The sequence below is a fragment of the Lutra lutra genome, chromosome 14, assembly GCF_902655055.1.
Source record: "Lutra lutra chromosome 14, mLutLut1.2, whole genome shotgun sequence".
Taxonomy (NCBI): domain Eukaryota; kingdom Metazoa; phylum Chordata; class Mammalia; order Carnivora; family Mustelidae; genus Lutra; species Lutra lutra.
The window spans coordinates 10272516-10287453 of NC_062291.1; the positions used below are offsets into that span (position 1 = coordinate 10272516).

The following is a 14938-nucleotide window of genomic DNA, read 5'->3' on the forward strand; positions in this document are numbered from 1 at the left end:
GGATCGAGTCCCGCATCGGGCTCTCTGCTCTGCAGGGAGCCTGCTTCCTCCTCTCTCTCTCTCTGCCTGCCTCTCCACCCACTTGTGATCTCTCTCTGTCAAATATATAAAATCTTAAAAAAAAAAATAAAATAAATAAATAAAAATATAACAGTTAAAAATGGGGTTCAGTTGTCTTTTCAAAGGTATTTCCCTAATTCCTGGTTCCTACCCATTCTTTGTGTGGTTTGTCATTTTTCTTTATTTTGTGAATTACCTTTCATATCTGTTATACATTTTTTTATTAATGTGTTGTTGATGAATGAATTTTATTAATTAAAACTATTAACCTCTTGACTGTTATTTCTACCATCTTTGTGACTTTTAGCATTTTCATAACTTCATAGTGATTATATATAAAATCATGTACAGATAATGTTTTATGACATGGGAATTTTGATTTTTATATAACCTATTAATTATCTCATGGGTTTTTATTTCCCTTAATGTAATATTTTTAGACAGGTTATACCATACTTATAACAGTTAGAAATTCAAATATTTATTCTCTTAGGTTTTTCATTCTCTTAGTTGTTTAAATTTAGCTTTTTAATCCTTTGCTCATTCAATAAATAAGGATTAAATGCCAGGTTCTCTGATACATCAGTAAGCAAGATAGAGGCCTATTCTTAAAGAGCTTATACCTAATGGGGAAACAGAAAACAAAACAAATAAAGTAGAAAATGTCATACTGGCACGTTATCGTGTGTGAATAAGCAGACAATAAAGAGAATGACATGGGGTACTTGAGAATGTATGTTTGAGAACATGATTTTTTTTTTTTTGAGAACATGATTTTTTTAGAACTTTCCTCCATTCAGTGGAAAGCAGGTAGTAGATTAGTAGATAAATCAGGTATAAATGGGTCTGTGTCGGATAGCTTCCATTTTCTCTAAGAAGTATGCCTCAGCCAAGTGATGGATTAAAAAGGAAATGTAAGAAGTAGGCAAGTAGAGAATGTCTGAAGTGATCCTTTCTGGAGTAAGAAGGGAATTTACTAGAAATGAATCTGAATTTCATAGTTCTCTTTAGTGTTATGTGGAATTTAAATTAAATGTCTAAGATCATCCACCACCTGGAAAGTATTGATTTTTAATTGAAATGTAGCTGGCATACAATGTCACTTTAGTTTCAGGTATACAGGGTAGTGATTGGACAGTTGTGTACATTACTCTGTGTTCACCACCGTAAATGTAGTTACATGTATCATCAGGCAACACTGTTACAATATTATTGACTGTATCCCCTATGCTGCACTTTTCATCTCTGTGACTTATTTTATTGTTTTTAAAGATTTATTTATTTTTAGAGAGAGAGTGAGCATAATGAGGGAGAGGGAGGGAGAGGCAGCGGGAGAGAATCCTCAAGCAGACTCCCCATTGAGCGGGAATCCAGACCTGGGGCTCAGTCCCACTACACTGAGATCATGACCTGAGCCAAAATTAAGAGTCAGACGCTTAACCGACCGAGCCACCCAGGTGCCCCTCTGTGACTTATTTTATATCTAGACGTTTGTGCCTCTTAATCCTCATTAACCTATTTCACTTATCCCCCCAACTCCCTCCCCAAGTAGTGATTTATTAAATATTTCTTTTATTTGCTGATTTAAAATGAAACCATCATATTCTGAGGTAATACATTTACTAGATTGTATTTTTAGAACCTCTGTCCCATTCTGTTATTTGATTTTTTTTAAATGATTAGATCATTACCGTGTGGCCTGAATTGTTAGTAGTTTGTGATACATTTTAATATCTGGTAGTCCAGACTCTCTCATTACCTTAGCAGGGCTGCTGTTGTCGCTCTTGTTACCTCTGTTTTGTTTTTGTTTTCTGGTTGTTTTTTGGGGGGAAGGGGAGGGCTGGATAAAATTTGGGATCCTTTTGTTAGGTTCTAAAAAAAGATACATGTTTTTTCTTTGTTTACAATTATAAAGTCATTTTGAGAAAATGAAGAAGTAACACTATAACTTGAGAAAAATGTAGATATTGGGGTGTCTGGGTGGTTTAGTCACTTAAGTATCTGGCTCTTGATTTCAGCTCAGGCCATGATCTCAGGGTCGGGAGACTGAGCCCCGAGTCTGGCTCTGTGCTCAGCATAGAATCTGCTTGAGATTCTCTCTCTCCCTCTCCCTTTGCCCCTCCCCGATTCATGCTTGCTACCCCCCCCATAAATAAATAAATAAATAAAATCTTAAGAAAAAAGGAAAATTTAGATATTTTAAAGAGTCATCTAAAAAAAAATTGCTATTTCCAGAATACCAACACAAATGATCAGAGTTGGTCTGAGAATTACTAGTTGAATCAAAATTTTAAAGTAAATTATTAAATAGGTCACATGAATTGTTAATGAAATAAAAGGACTCGTCCAGTCAGATGTAAAGGAATAAATTATTTTGGAGTCATACAGGAAACATTTTAGACTATTAAATTCTTGAATAAATATATCCTCATTATTTTCAAACATTTGTTCAACTCATAATATGTGCCAGAAATTTTGCAGTTCTGCATCCTTAATTTTAGGTGAGGAAAGCAAATGAGTAATTTTCCAGTAGTAATACGAGTATTAGGAATAAGTTTGGGACTCAGTTCTGTCTGAACCAAAGCCCTGTAGCCCTTGTAATTTCTTGGTATCCTAAATTATTTTTAACAATGAAATGTTATTTGATGTTTGAATTAAACTCTATGTTATTCAGTGTCATTCTATGAAGGGACATTTTCTCGTAGCTGACTAAATTTCTAATCATTTTAATTTAAAATATTAGAAAATCAGACCTTGTTAATTTTAAGTAATCATATATTTTTCAGTTAGAAATTTAGAACTACCAAGTGAATTATGTAATCTTTTCTTAATTACATTTTATTGACTTTGAAAATAAAACATTTATACACAATAATTTAAGAAGGTCATAATATACCAAAATAACTCTCAAATTGGTCTGCATTTAATAAACAATGTGCCAGTGAATCCTTGGATGCCATGGGTAACCAAGGGAAAGAGGGGATATTTGTCAGTGGCAGGGACAGCTTTGGGTCATACCCTCGCCTAAATCAACTGATCACAGCATGAATCCTTAAACCTTTTCCATCCCTTAAAAATGATAAGTCAATTTTGAGTATTATTAATAGTTTTTGACATTTATTATGTCTCACTATTTTTTAGCTACCTGAAACTGCTTATACATAGTAAATTTTCAAAATATTGTTTTAGTATATTGGTGTGAATCCTTTATTTTTTTAATGTTTATTAATGCATTTATTCACCTACCAAGAATTCTCCACTAGGTCATTGTGTTTTTAAAAAAGATGTGAAGAAAGAAAGCAAAGCAAAAGACATGTCCGAACTTGTGAAGGGATTTGACAGGGACTTTTTTTTTTTTTTTTTTAACAGATAATATAACCTTTTTTTTTTTTTTTTTTTAATGGCAGGACTGTGCTATTGAAAGCATATGTTGTTTTGCAATATAAAAATTGGATTTTGGAGTTAATTTTAGTGGTAGCACTAGTAGTATCCCTCTTGTAGGTTAAACTGGTTAATTTTACTCTAACTTCAAAGTCATTCACTTGGAAGACATAAAAACCATAAATGTTTTCCACTTGCAGGCAACGTTCTGCATTAGGAGAATGTCTTGCTGCTTTTGCTGGTGCCTTTCCTGTAGCATTTTTGGAAACTCATCTCGACAAACATAACATTTATTCTATCTACAATACTAAGTCCTCACGAGAAAGAGCAGGTAACACAGAAGCATGTTCGTACTTGAGATATGAAGTTGAAACTTAATGACATTTGTTTTATTTTCCTACATTGATTTTTTTTTTTAAATGGGCCATTTCAGTTTATTATCTCCAGTGCTGTTTGTTCTTAAATATTATTTGGATTTTTTTTTGGAATGTTATATAGTATTCTCATAGTATCTATAAAAGAAAATTCATTTAATTTCTTCTAAGTTAATGAATCACAGACAAATTAACACTCTTAAAAATAAGACAAAATAATCAGCAGAAATTGAAAAAGTAGGTCAATCTGATCTCTGATTCAGTTATCTCTAATAATCAGTAAGTACATGGTGTTCTTATTTGTTACATTTATGGATTTGTACCTTTCTGGGTTTTTTTGTTCACCAGATACGTCCATCTTATTGGGACAGCTTTATTCTATGTGTTTTTTCCTAATAGTTTAGTCCAATTACTATCATTAAAAAAATTATAAATTTGAGACACAATTAGTGACTTAAATTTGAACCCAACCTTAGCATGCATATGTTTAAGATTTTTATGCCTATATGTATACTAGGCATCTATAAATATAATATGCCTCCTGTTGCTTTTCATTTGGGAAAATCTATTGTTCTATTTAGGTAGGCTCATTTCCACCATTCCAGTTGAAAAGCTCATAAAACCATTCCTGATGATTTCAAGGATCGGTCAATAAGAACCTATTATAGGATTTACTTACTAGGATTTAAATGGACTTGGATAAGAAATACTTTAAAAAGTAGTTATTTTTTCTAATGAGGCTTTTAATGCTAATCAAACAGTTCTCAAGACCTGAATGGTACAGAGATGTCCTCTCATATCACTTTTCTATTTGAATTCCTAAGTCTGATACAGTATACTGTATTTTATTTGCTCTCCAATAGTCTCTCTCTCCAAAGAGAACTCTCCAAAGAGTTCTCAAAACTTGGACAAGAGCTGTTTGCTGTTAACAAATGCGTATCTCTCTGTTAATAAGATTATTTCTCTGTGTAATGAGCTCGTGTTTTTAGGGAAGCTGCTGGTTATATTGATTTTATAATGCCTTATATCAAGTAAGAAATCTTTTACAAACTCAAGTAATCATTATTTAATTTGCCTATTTTATAATTCTAATTTCATATAACAGGAAGTTAAAGAAAAATTCAGCATTCAGCAGTGTGACTTAGCAATATTTCTCTGTATAAATTCCACAGTATATTTGTAAATAGTCAAATATGGTTGAGTTTGAGCTATTAATCATCTGTGTAAACCTGCCTTATTACGTCTTATTTAGGATTTTTGACTGATTAATACTTTCGCTGTGAGCCCAGAATGAAGCCGATTTGTTATTCATTACAGATAATAAAATGCACAGAGCAAATAATCTACCTGCTTTTGTTTCTGTAACAGCTCCTTTGCATAACAAAGTAAAGGAATTGGGGTGAATGATTCCCTTTCATTCCTGTTTTAGTCATTGGACAAGTAATTGTGGTGTACATTGGGGTGGAAGGAGGAGATTTGATACAAGGATGAGCAAGACTAGATCCTTTCTCTCAGGAAGTTTTTAGTTGCAGAAGGAGAGGGACTGATAGGCTTATGCGATAGAATTCAGAATAAAGAACAAGAAGGACACCAAAATGCAGGTTTAGCCTGGGACCCCAGGAAAGACTTCACGAAGTTGGTTCAAGAGGAATCTTGAAATTAGGAACCCTGAAACTCTGGTACATTTGGAGAGACTTCAAGCCCTGAGGGAAGGGGGGTGAAGAATTCAGAGGGAGGGAAAGAATGGAAAACCAGGTGAAGTAGGCTTTCTTTTTTAGGGAAGGAGTGGGCACTACACCACACAAACAGGATCTTTCTGTTGGCTTTAGGAAAAGGAGTACATGAGTAGGTCAGTATTGTAGAAATCCATCCTGACAGAAGTTGAGAAGGTAAACGGGTGTGAGTCACCCATTCAGAGAATGGTTGTGGTAATTCAGGAAACACGGGACATGAGGAAGGCTTCTTGGATGGAGGATGTCATGGTTGTGAGAGGTCCTGGAGCTCTTGTCCTGTTGTGTGGGAAACGCGAGAGCATTACAGCCTGGAAATTTCTTCTCAGTTTCTGGTCTGGGAGACTGACTGCCTAATGTTGTCTTCACCAAGACATGCTCAAGAGGTAGGCGGGAGAGGAAGGGTCCAGTTTAAATTTGGATCCATTGTGTTTTAAGCTGCTTTGAAAACACTCAGTATTATACGCAAAGGTTTTCAGAAATCTGGCTTTGAGAGCTATTAGCTTATAGCAGAAGCCCATAGGAATGGCCACAATCACCCAGGCAAACGCAGAAGGCAAAAAAGAAAAGAGAATTCAAGGTAAAAAGAAAAGAGAATTCACAACATTTAAAAGTTCATCAAGGAGCAAACAGCCTGGAAAGGAGCCTTACAGCGTTCAGGAGGGAGTCAGGAAGACTGAATGAACGCATTGAAGTTAAGGAAGAGGAAATTCTGTGAGTGATGGGAAAGCCCTCATATCAGTTAGTGGGGTATGGATCTGTGAAAGAGGGGAATGGGTAAGCGGTGGGAAGCAGAGGACTTCATTGCTAGAAAGCTAATTAACCCAGGGGAGACTGGAAGTATAGGTACAGGCTGCTGGGGAGGAGATAGGAAATCTTACAGAGCAAGGGGCTGGAGAAGCCCAGCAAGGCCCCTGCAGGGTGGCGGACTCTCCATTGAAAACACAGGCCAGACCGTGAACAGGGAGTGCACAGCTCTTTGCACTGAAAAATGGGGAGCAGACATGAGAGGATGGACCTTCCAGAAGACTTGTGGGCAGAGGCATTTGATATCCTGGTTTTCTCTGAAGTAGAAGAAATGGTTGTTTGCTGATCTTAAGGGGCTGGTGGTGGGATAGGAATTTGGGAAAAAGAATGAAAGTTTGGTGGCTGCTGTGACTAGAAAGAGAGGGAGCCAACTGAAGGCATGGCCGGTCTTGCTGAGTTTTGAATCTAGCATGGAATGGTTGCTTGCATCTTCTAGAAGTCTGGCTGTCATCATCTGTCTGTTCTTTCACTGAACACAGTTCATTTTTATGTGTGTTGCTCTAGCTCTCAATTTGCCAACTAATGTGGAAGATGTTTGCCCAAATATACCGTCTTTGGAGAAACTCATGGAAGAAATTGTGGAATTAGCCGAGTCTGGCATTCGCTACACACAAATGCCCCATGTGATGGAAGTCATACTGCCCATGCTCTGCAGCTACATGTCCCGTTGGTGGGAGCACGGACCTGAAAACAACCCGGAAAGGGCTGAAATGTGCTGCACGGCGCTGAACTCTGAGCACATGAACACGCTCCTGGGGAATATATTGAAAATCATATATAACAACTTGGGAATTGATGAGGGCGCCTGGATGAAGAGGTTAGCAGGTGAGAATTGGAAAGGAAAGCACTGCTTTATTTGTTTTATCCCCGAAAGGATTTGAAATCAGAACACTAGGGGCACCTGGCTGGCTCAGTCAGTAGAGTATGTGGCTCTTGATCTCAGAGTCATGAGTTCAAGCCCCACATTGGGTGTAGAGATTACCTAAATAAACAAACTTTAAAAAAATGAAATACAGAAGACTAGAAGTTTCCCGTCTTAGTCTTTATCAATATTTTCTTCTGTTGTCAAAAAATATTAAAAATATTATTTCTGTCATACTGTTCTTTAAAAAAAATGTAGATTGAATTAAGCATCAGGTAACTTGCCATATTGTTACAACATTTTTGTTCTTGTTGTTGTTACAACTTTTAAGCAAGTAAACATTTTCCTGGTTGAACAGTCTCTGTAAGATTAGTCAGTAAATGCAGGGTGAAAACTAATGATTCAGTAGACAGAAAAATAAAACTGGATTTTGAAACATTCCCCTTTTAGCAATTCATCTTTTTAGGAGTGGGGGAAGAAAATCAAAACATGCAGTCAAAAATTTACATTTGTTTATCATTGCACTATTTAAGTTGGATAATGAGAAGCAATTTCTTTTTTTTTTTAAGATTTTATTTATTATTTGAGAGAGAGAACACACACAGGGAGAGGGAGAGGGAGAAGCAGACGCCCCTTCTGAGCAGGGAGCCCAACATAAGGCTCCATTCCAGGACCCTGAGATCATGACCTGAACTGAAGGCAAATGCTTAACTGACTGAGGCATATAGGTGCCCCAGGAATCAGTTTCAAGGGTGAAAAGAAGGATTTTAAAGAATTAAATTCAGAGAGAGAGGAAGAGGGAAGGAAGGGAAGGAAAGGAGGGAAGGAAAGCGGGAAATTAGTTATTTACTTAAAAAACACAGTAATACACCAATGTCTTACTAATTTGGGTAGGTTGTTTTCTCTTTTATACATCTATTATTAGTAAATAAAATAACAGTTCCCATGCAGTGTAAGTCTCCCACTGGTACCAGGATGGGAAAGCAGAAATGATACAACTAGATGTCCTCTCATAATTATTCAGTGGTACATATTCCTTGTAAAGAAAGGACCAGAGGAACCTTTTCCATTTGGGGATTTTTTCTTCTTTTTGTGAGAATAATTGATTTCTAAAGTGAATGAACATGTTTCTGGTTTTGTTTTTTGGTTTTTTTTTCTATTCCAAATTAGCTGCCAATTAAAAACAAAAAACAAGAAAGCACATCAAATTCAATTCAGTAATCATTTTTGAACAGCAACTGTGCAATTAGGTTTGGGACTGAAAAAATGGCTGAGGCACAGGCTGAATCCTGAAAGAAGCCACGTGCTAGGGGAGGAGGGGTTGTATAGATTGTGCAATTACAATTGTAATTATAATCTGTCTTCACTTTAACAAATGTTGATGCAGGGCAGAATATTAATGTCTGTCTTCGAACAGTTTTTTCGCAGCCCATTATAAATAAAGTGAAACCTCAGCTCCTAAAAACTCATTTCTTGCCATTAATGGAGAAACTCAAGAAAAAAGCAGCGATGGTGGTATCTGAGGAGGACCATCTGAAGGCAGAGGCCAGGGGGGATATGTCCGAGGCAGAACTTCTCATTCTTGATGAGTTCACCACGCTGGCTAGAGACCTCTATGCCTTCTACCCACTCCTGATTAGATTTGTGGACTACAACAGGTACAGTGTTCAAAAGTGATGAACTTCTCTGATTCGGTCATGACCTTGCTGGGTTCCCACGTGCCAGTGGACTTGCTTCATTGACTGCGTGATGAGCTTGTCCATGATTGTGACATAACCAAATGCTTAGAGACAAGCACCTCCACATCGTCTCAAGATCACCAAGTGTCTCCATTATAGTCAGAAATCACGTTCCGGAGCAGGCTGCCTTTTGTGGGTTCAAGTTAGCAGTCTGACAGTTACGATGTTTAAATTGTTTTCAATGTTAAACAAACAACCTCTGAAGCCACTTGTGAGCTCTGATATCCTGGTTCACCCTTAGCTGACTTGGTTTCAATTTTAACATTGAGTGGGTGATTTTTATTAAAAAAAATTAACTCGAAGGAATAACTGAGAAACCACTTCATTTATTATGTGATCTAGGGCAAAGTGGTTAAAAGAGCCTAACCCCGAAGCAGAGGACCTTTTCCGCATGGTGGCCGAAGTGTTTATCTACTGGTCCAAATCCCATGTAAGTAGGAAAATATGGCAGCACTTCCTGTTTGGTTAGGTCAAGGGCTTACACATTTTTGTGTGTGTGTTTGTGTGTTTTTTTAAGATTTTATTTATTTGACAGAGCACAAGTAGGGGGAGAGGGAGAAGCAGGCTCTCCACTAATGCGGGGCTCAATCCCAGGACCCTGGGATCATGACCCAAGCCAAAGGCAGCCCCTTAACTGACTGAGCCACCCAGGTGCCCTGAGGAGTTACACGTTTTTAACCAATGTTCCTGTCCCCTTAGTAAATACCTATGATAATGTTTCTGGAAGTTGCTTCCTAGGTATCACTTAGCTGGTGTCGAGAGAGAACAGATTCCCCTAGGTAGTTTGAGGGAATATAAACCCTCTTTCAGGTTTGGGAAGATTTCACAGGGGTTTTTAGTTGCACTCCATAAATGGTGGTTTTTTGTTTTTTTTTTTTTCTTTTTCCTTTACCCCTAAATCTTTAGGGTAACATGAACATAGAGATGTGGCCTTTTATCATCCAGGCTTCCCTCTGTGTAGATGTTTTGCTAAGCCCCCAGGAGCCCTCATGCCTAGTTTGAGAAATGCTGAGGTGAAATTTTGTTTTCCAGTCACAAGAATAATTCTTGTTTACTTGTACGGCACTACTTCTTTAAATGTGTTCCATCAGAACATACTTAATGTTTCTACAGGAGTTTGCTTTTGCTCACATGTTAGAGTAAAATAGAGCTCCTTCTAGGAATTCTGTTGATAGAATTTATAAAGTACATCTTTAGTGAATTTTCACCATTTTATTTGTAGCAAGTAGAAATCTATGTTTTTAAATCTGAAAAAGATTTCAATAATAAAAACTTGATATAGTATTCTATAAATATTCAAAGAACTAGCAGAATATGGCTAAGTGACCATTTATTGTTGTCCCAAATTATTTAAAAAGCTTAGAATTTTTGTGTCAATTATAATTCTCGATGGCACTTTGCAAATGGGAGACTCCAAGAAAATAAAAATAAAACCTCAACTTCAGCTTCATTATTTGAGGTGACTTCCCAATTTATTTTATCAGATTGTTATACAGGTTCTTTTATTTTAAAAATGTCATATTTTTTTAATTAAATTTTCCTACTTAATGTGTAGGATAAGAAATATTATTTAATGCCTACCCCTAAGGAGTCTGTCAAACTTGGTACCAAAATGTATATAAAATATAATTACACTGAAATAATATGTGGAATAATGGGTTTTCAAAATGTATGCACTTACCTTTTCACAATGACTTTCATTTTCAGTGATGCCCAAAATTCTTTTAGATCCATTAGGTTCCTCTGGATGAAAGCAAATGATTTCTGAGTCTGTGTAACTTATGTTGAGAAGGTACACTAGATTGTTCAGGGAGCCTTGGAAGGAATATTTGAAATCCAGAGCCCAGGAGCAAATCACTTAAGAAAACAAAAAACTGCATATTTTTCCTTGAAGAACTTAAAATCTTCAACTTCATCAATCACCAAAATACCAGAAAAGCTTCTTTAAATGTATATGCAAGACAGAATTTTGGAACAAGTTCTTGGAGGGGTATTTATCACAATCAGTAGATTTTTAGATGAATGTCTAATGATAATTTCAAGAGTAAGAAAAAAATCGGAATATGTACTTTTGGATCTCATGGGTATATTTGAAACCCAGATCTGTTAGTGTGTGTCTTATATATTCCTCCCCAAATATTTAAAGGTGAGACTCTATAAGTACCCATATTATTGTGGATGGTAAGATCAGAATGTTAATGTGAGCGGAATGAAAGTCAAAGCTTAGTCCTTTCACTGTCCTTCGTACACAATCTATTATTACTCATCAGTTGTTAACATATTTGGATACTTACTAGGAAGTCATTTTATTTGGGTTTTGCTCATCCCAAAGAGGAAAGCATATGCTGAGATCATTAACTTCTCTTTTAAAACTCTGATTCTCTCTGCTTTCATTTTGTGTTTGTCCCCTTTGCTATTACTGCTCAAACACTTGACTTTGCCTGTGTTCATATGTTCCCAAAATAAAAAATAAATAAAATAATGTTATAGTAGATAATGTGAGATATAGTAATATAATAGGCAACAATGAGAAAGTAGATAAAATATCTGACAGACTAAAAAATTATATCGTAGATGTTTGTTCCCTGGGTTCCCATCGCCCCCACCCCCCACCCCACAAGCAGTCTATGCCTTTCACCAGCTAAATTTGCATTTGAGTACTCATTCTACCCCTTGGTAGGTGTGTGACATTGGTACTTAAATATTCCGGATCTTAGTTTTCCCACCTTTGAAGCATACGTATTTATATCTAGTTCCCAGAATTGTTGTCTCAAGCCAAGTATCCTCATTGGAAAATTAAAAAAAAAAATTGTTCCCTTTTCTTGGGAAGTCTTATATATCAAATTACTACTTATCTTTGTAGGAACTTTTGGATCCTGTATAACCTCTAATTACATGGACTTCTTGTCTATGTGGTTTTAACTGAACTTTTCTTTGCAACTTCTCAGAATTTCAAAAGAGAAGAGCAGAACTTCGTGGTACAGAATGAAATCAACAATATGTCTTTCCTCATTACTGACACCAAATCAAAGATGTCAAAGGTATTTCCATAATCTGTTGCACTGTTCTAGAAAGTTTTTGAATGTAACTTTCATTGTTGATTTTTTTCTACATTTTTTGGAAGGTGTACAACTGAGATTTTAGAGATTTTGTGATGTTTACTAGTTAAACACACAGACGCACATACACACAGTTTGAAGGGTACCTGGGATTTGTTTTAAGGAAGTATGGTAAGACACACGGACACAGAAATGACTCTCATGAAGCAAGAAGGTGTTATTCACAGTTCCCGAGAAACCGAAGGCATGGCATATGGTGGGGGCCTGTGGCAAAGCATTATTGTCAGTCTTGTGGCAGAGGGAACTCGGGGGTGGGGGGGAAGACAGGCAGAGTCCTTGTTGAGGTTTCTATGGGAAGGGACAGGCAAAGCAGGGTACGCACGTTTAGGATTAGCTAGTTTGAATAATTTCATTGGGCTTGGGGTGTAGTGGGCATCCCTAGGTGTCTGGTACCTCGCCCTAGGGTGATTAGGACAGGTGGGTCAAGACCCAGGAAAAGAAATAACTGGGGACTATGAGACTCTCTGTTGCTTAGTTTGTGTATGAAAAGCGTGCTTGTGGAAAAGTAATTTATTATCTGTAGGAAATGACCAGCATTGGGAGGGACAAAGATCAGCAAGACCCCAAGTTGCCAAAGCATTAGAATAAAAAGACATACTTAACACACACACACACACACACACACACACACACACACTGCCAGTCAGTGTAATACACATGTAATTAGTCAATACTGTCTATTCATCAAGATTACATATATGCATTTATATGTGCCAAGTATGTAAACATCCAGATAATGAGCTGCACTGTTTAAGAACCACATGCATGATTTCCAGGTTCTCGCATATGAGATGGGGGTGTGTGGCTCTAGATTTTTGTTTCTCTGTCACTCATGTTGGGGAGGGGAGGAACTTGCAAAACAGTTTAAAAATCACAACTTTCTTGTTCAAATTACCACTGAATAAGAAAATGAATCTATTACGTGGGGGTAACATAGAAAGTGTGCGGCCAAATGGCCAAAGATGCAGAGTTAGTGTAGGTCTGGCCGAGGAACTCCGTCTCTACCAGCTCTGCCACTGAGGGGAGAGAGTCTCAGTGGGAAGGACATAGGCATGACCAGTACCTGTCACCTGCTTCGTTGGTGGCCACGAGGACAGTTGACTATCATCCCTCAGAGCTCCTCATGTTTTTCAGAGTGTTAAATGTCCTGTCTTTGATGCTACTGCACAGGAGCTAAATGCTAACCCTCGCCGGAGGTTCGCCTACCTCGAACAGCGTCCAGCCGAGAGCCCGTTTCTGTGCTGGGCTCTGGAAGCGCACACGAAAGATGAGAACGTTTCTCTCCGGGCCGCCAGCAAGCCTGAAGAGTGAGCTGAGGCTGTCTTGAGACACTGTGCTAGGAACACGTGTCTCGTGGATGTTTTGAACTGAAAACTGTTAGCAAATGTCTCTGCTTTGACAACATGGTTTCAACTTAGGACCATGTTAACTAAGGCACAGAGAGAGGGCAGAAGAGGTCAGCGTTTCCTTTGAGAGGATGATAGTGATTCTGGTCTATCATGACACTCACGATGAGGGAAAAGTCTGTAGAGCAGAGGTCTGCGTCTTCTTACCCAGACATCTTCTTCCCTCTTTTTCCTCATGGTAGTCCAGTGAAGCTCAAAACATAGGGTCATCGTGCTGTGCCTCCTGAAAGCCAGACGGGGGTGTCTGTGCCGATGGACACAGAGTAACATTTACTCCTAGTTGCAGGCAGAAAATGCAAAGTATTGGGAAGAAGCATTTTAATATCCTCCCCCCAACTCTGCCTCTGCACGCACGAAATTTCAGCCTTTCCATCTTTTTACCACATGACTGCTGACACTCTGAGACAGGATACTTAGTAAATAACAGCAACATTGATGAAGTATTCATTCATTCATTCATTTATGGTTTGTTGGTTTTTTTTTTTTAAGATTTTATTTATTTATTTGACAGAGAGAGAGGGATCACAAATAGGCAGAGAGGCAGGTGGGTGGGGGGGGGAAGCAGGCTCCCCACTGAGCAGAGAGCCCGATGCCCGGCTCGATCCCAGGACCCTGAGATCATGAACTGAGCCAAAGGCTGTGGCTTAACCCATTGAGTCACGCAGGTGCCCTATGGTTTTGTTTGTTTGTTTTTTGTTTTCAAGATTTTATTTATTTATTTGAGACACAGAGAGAGAGAAGGTGAACAGTGGAGGGACAGAAGGAGAGGGAAAACCAGGCTCCTCACTGAGCAGGGAACCCACCTAGGGGTTTGATCCCAGGACCCTGAGATCCTGACCTGAGCGAAAGGCAGTTGCTTAACCAAGTGAGCCACTCAGGTGCCCTTGACGAAGTTTTTAGAAATCACTGTTCGTGCTTTCTTTCCTTATTTTTAAGATTTTTTTTTTTGTTGATTTTATCTGCATGTGTCCTTGAAATTTTATATTGCATAAGTACCTTGATCTTTTTTCCTAGAAGGAATGTTTCTAGGTTAAATAATGGAGTCCAATACACTAATGTGTTATATCATTTCACCAAAGGAATCATGGTGTCCTTGTGTTTCAGCATTTGGACAAATTTGAGAGGCACCGTGTTGGTCAAAGTAACATCGTAACTCTGCTTTTATCAGTGTCATTGAGTTTCTCTGCCAAGCCCAGATGGCATGAAGGATCCAAAAGTAGGATGTGATCAGGGGATGAGTAACATCTTTCCCAAAAGGCTGTACTGTTCAGATCTAGTGCTGAGAATGGGTAACAGGAAGACGGCCGTAGGTCTGGTTCTGAAGCTGAAATGGACAGGGAGGTGTTCCCCGCATGCTATGGTGAGACTAGAATGATGTGGAAGGTTTCAGGGATTCCTCTGACAAAGCCTCCAGTTGTCTGTCCGAGGCATTACAGCGACTGATCAGTCCATTCCCCAGA

General features: G+C 38.0%; 1 protein-coding gene across 8 annotated transcripts in view; it reads left to right on the plus strand.

Annotated features, from left to right (window-relative positions):
• The window catches only part of RYR2 (ryanodine receptor 2), a 738447-nt gene that overhangs the window by 606050 nt on the left and 117459 nt on the right, over positions 1-14938 (plus strand). For all 8 annotated transcript variants that reach the window (XM_047702071.1, XM_047702073.1, XM_047702075.1 and 5 more), the window contains 5 exons: positions 3642-3772; positions 6857-7177; positions 8632-8872; positions 9296-9383; positions 11902-11994. In XM_047702071.1, coding sequence (XP_047558027.1) covers positions 3642-3772; positions 6857-7177; positions 8632-8872; positions 9296-9383; positions 11902-11994 — 874 coding nt within the window. The remainder of the gene's footprint in view (positions 1-3641; positions 3773-6856; positions 7178-8631; positions 8873-9295; positions 9384-11901; positions 11995-14938) is intronic.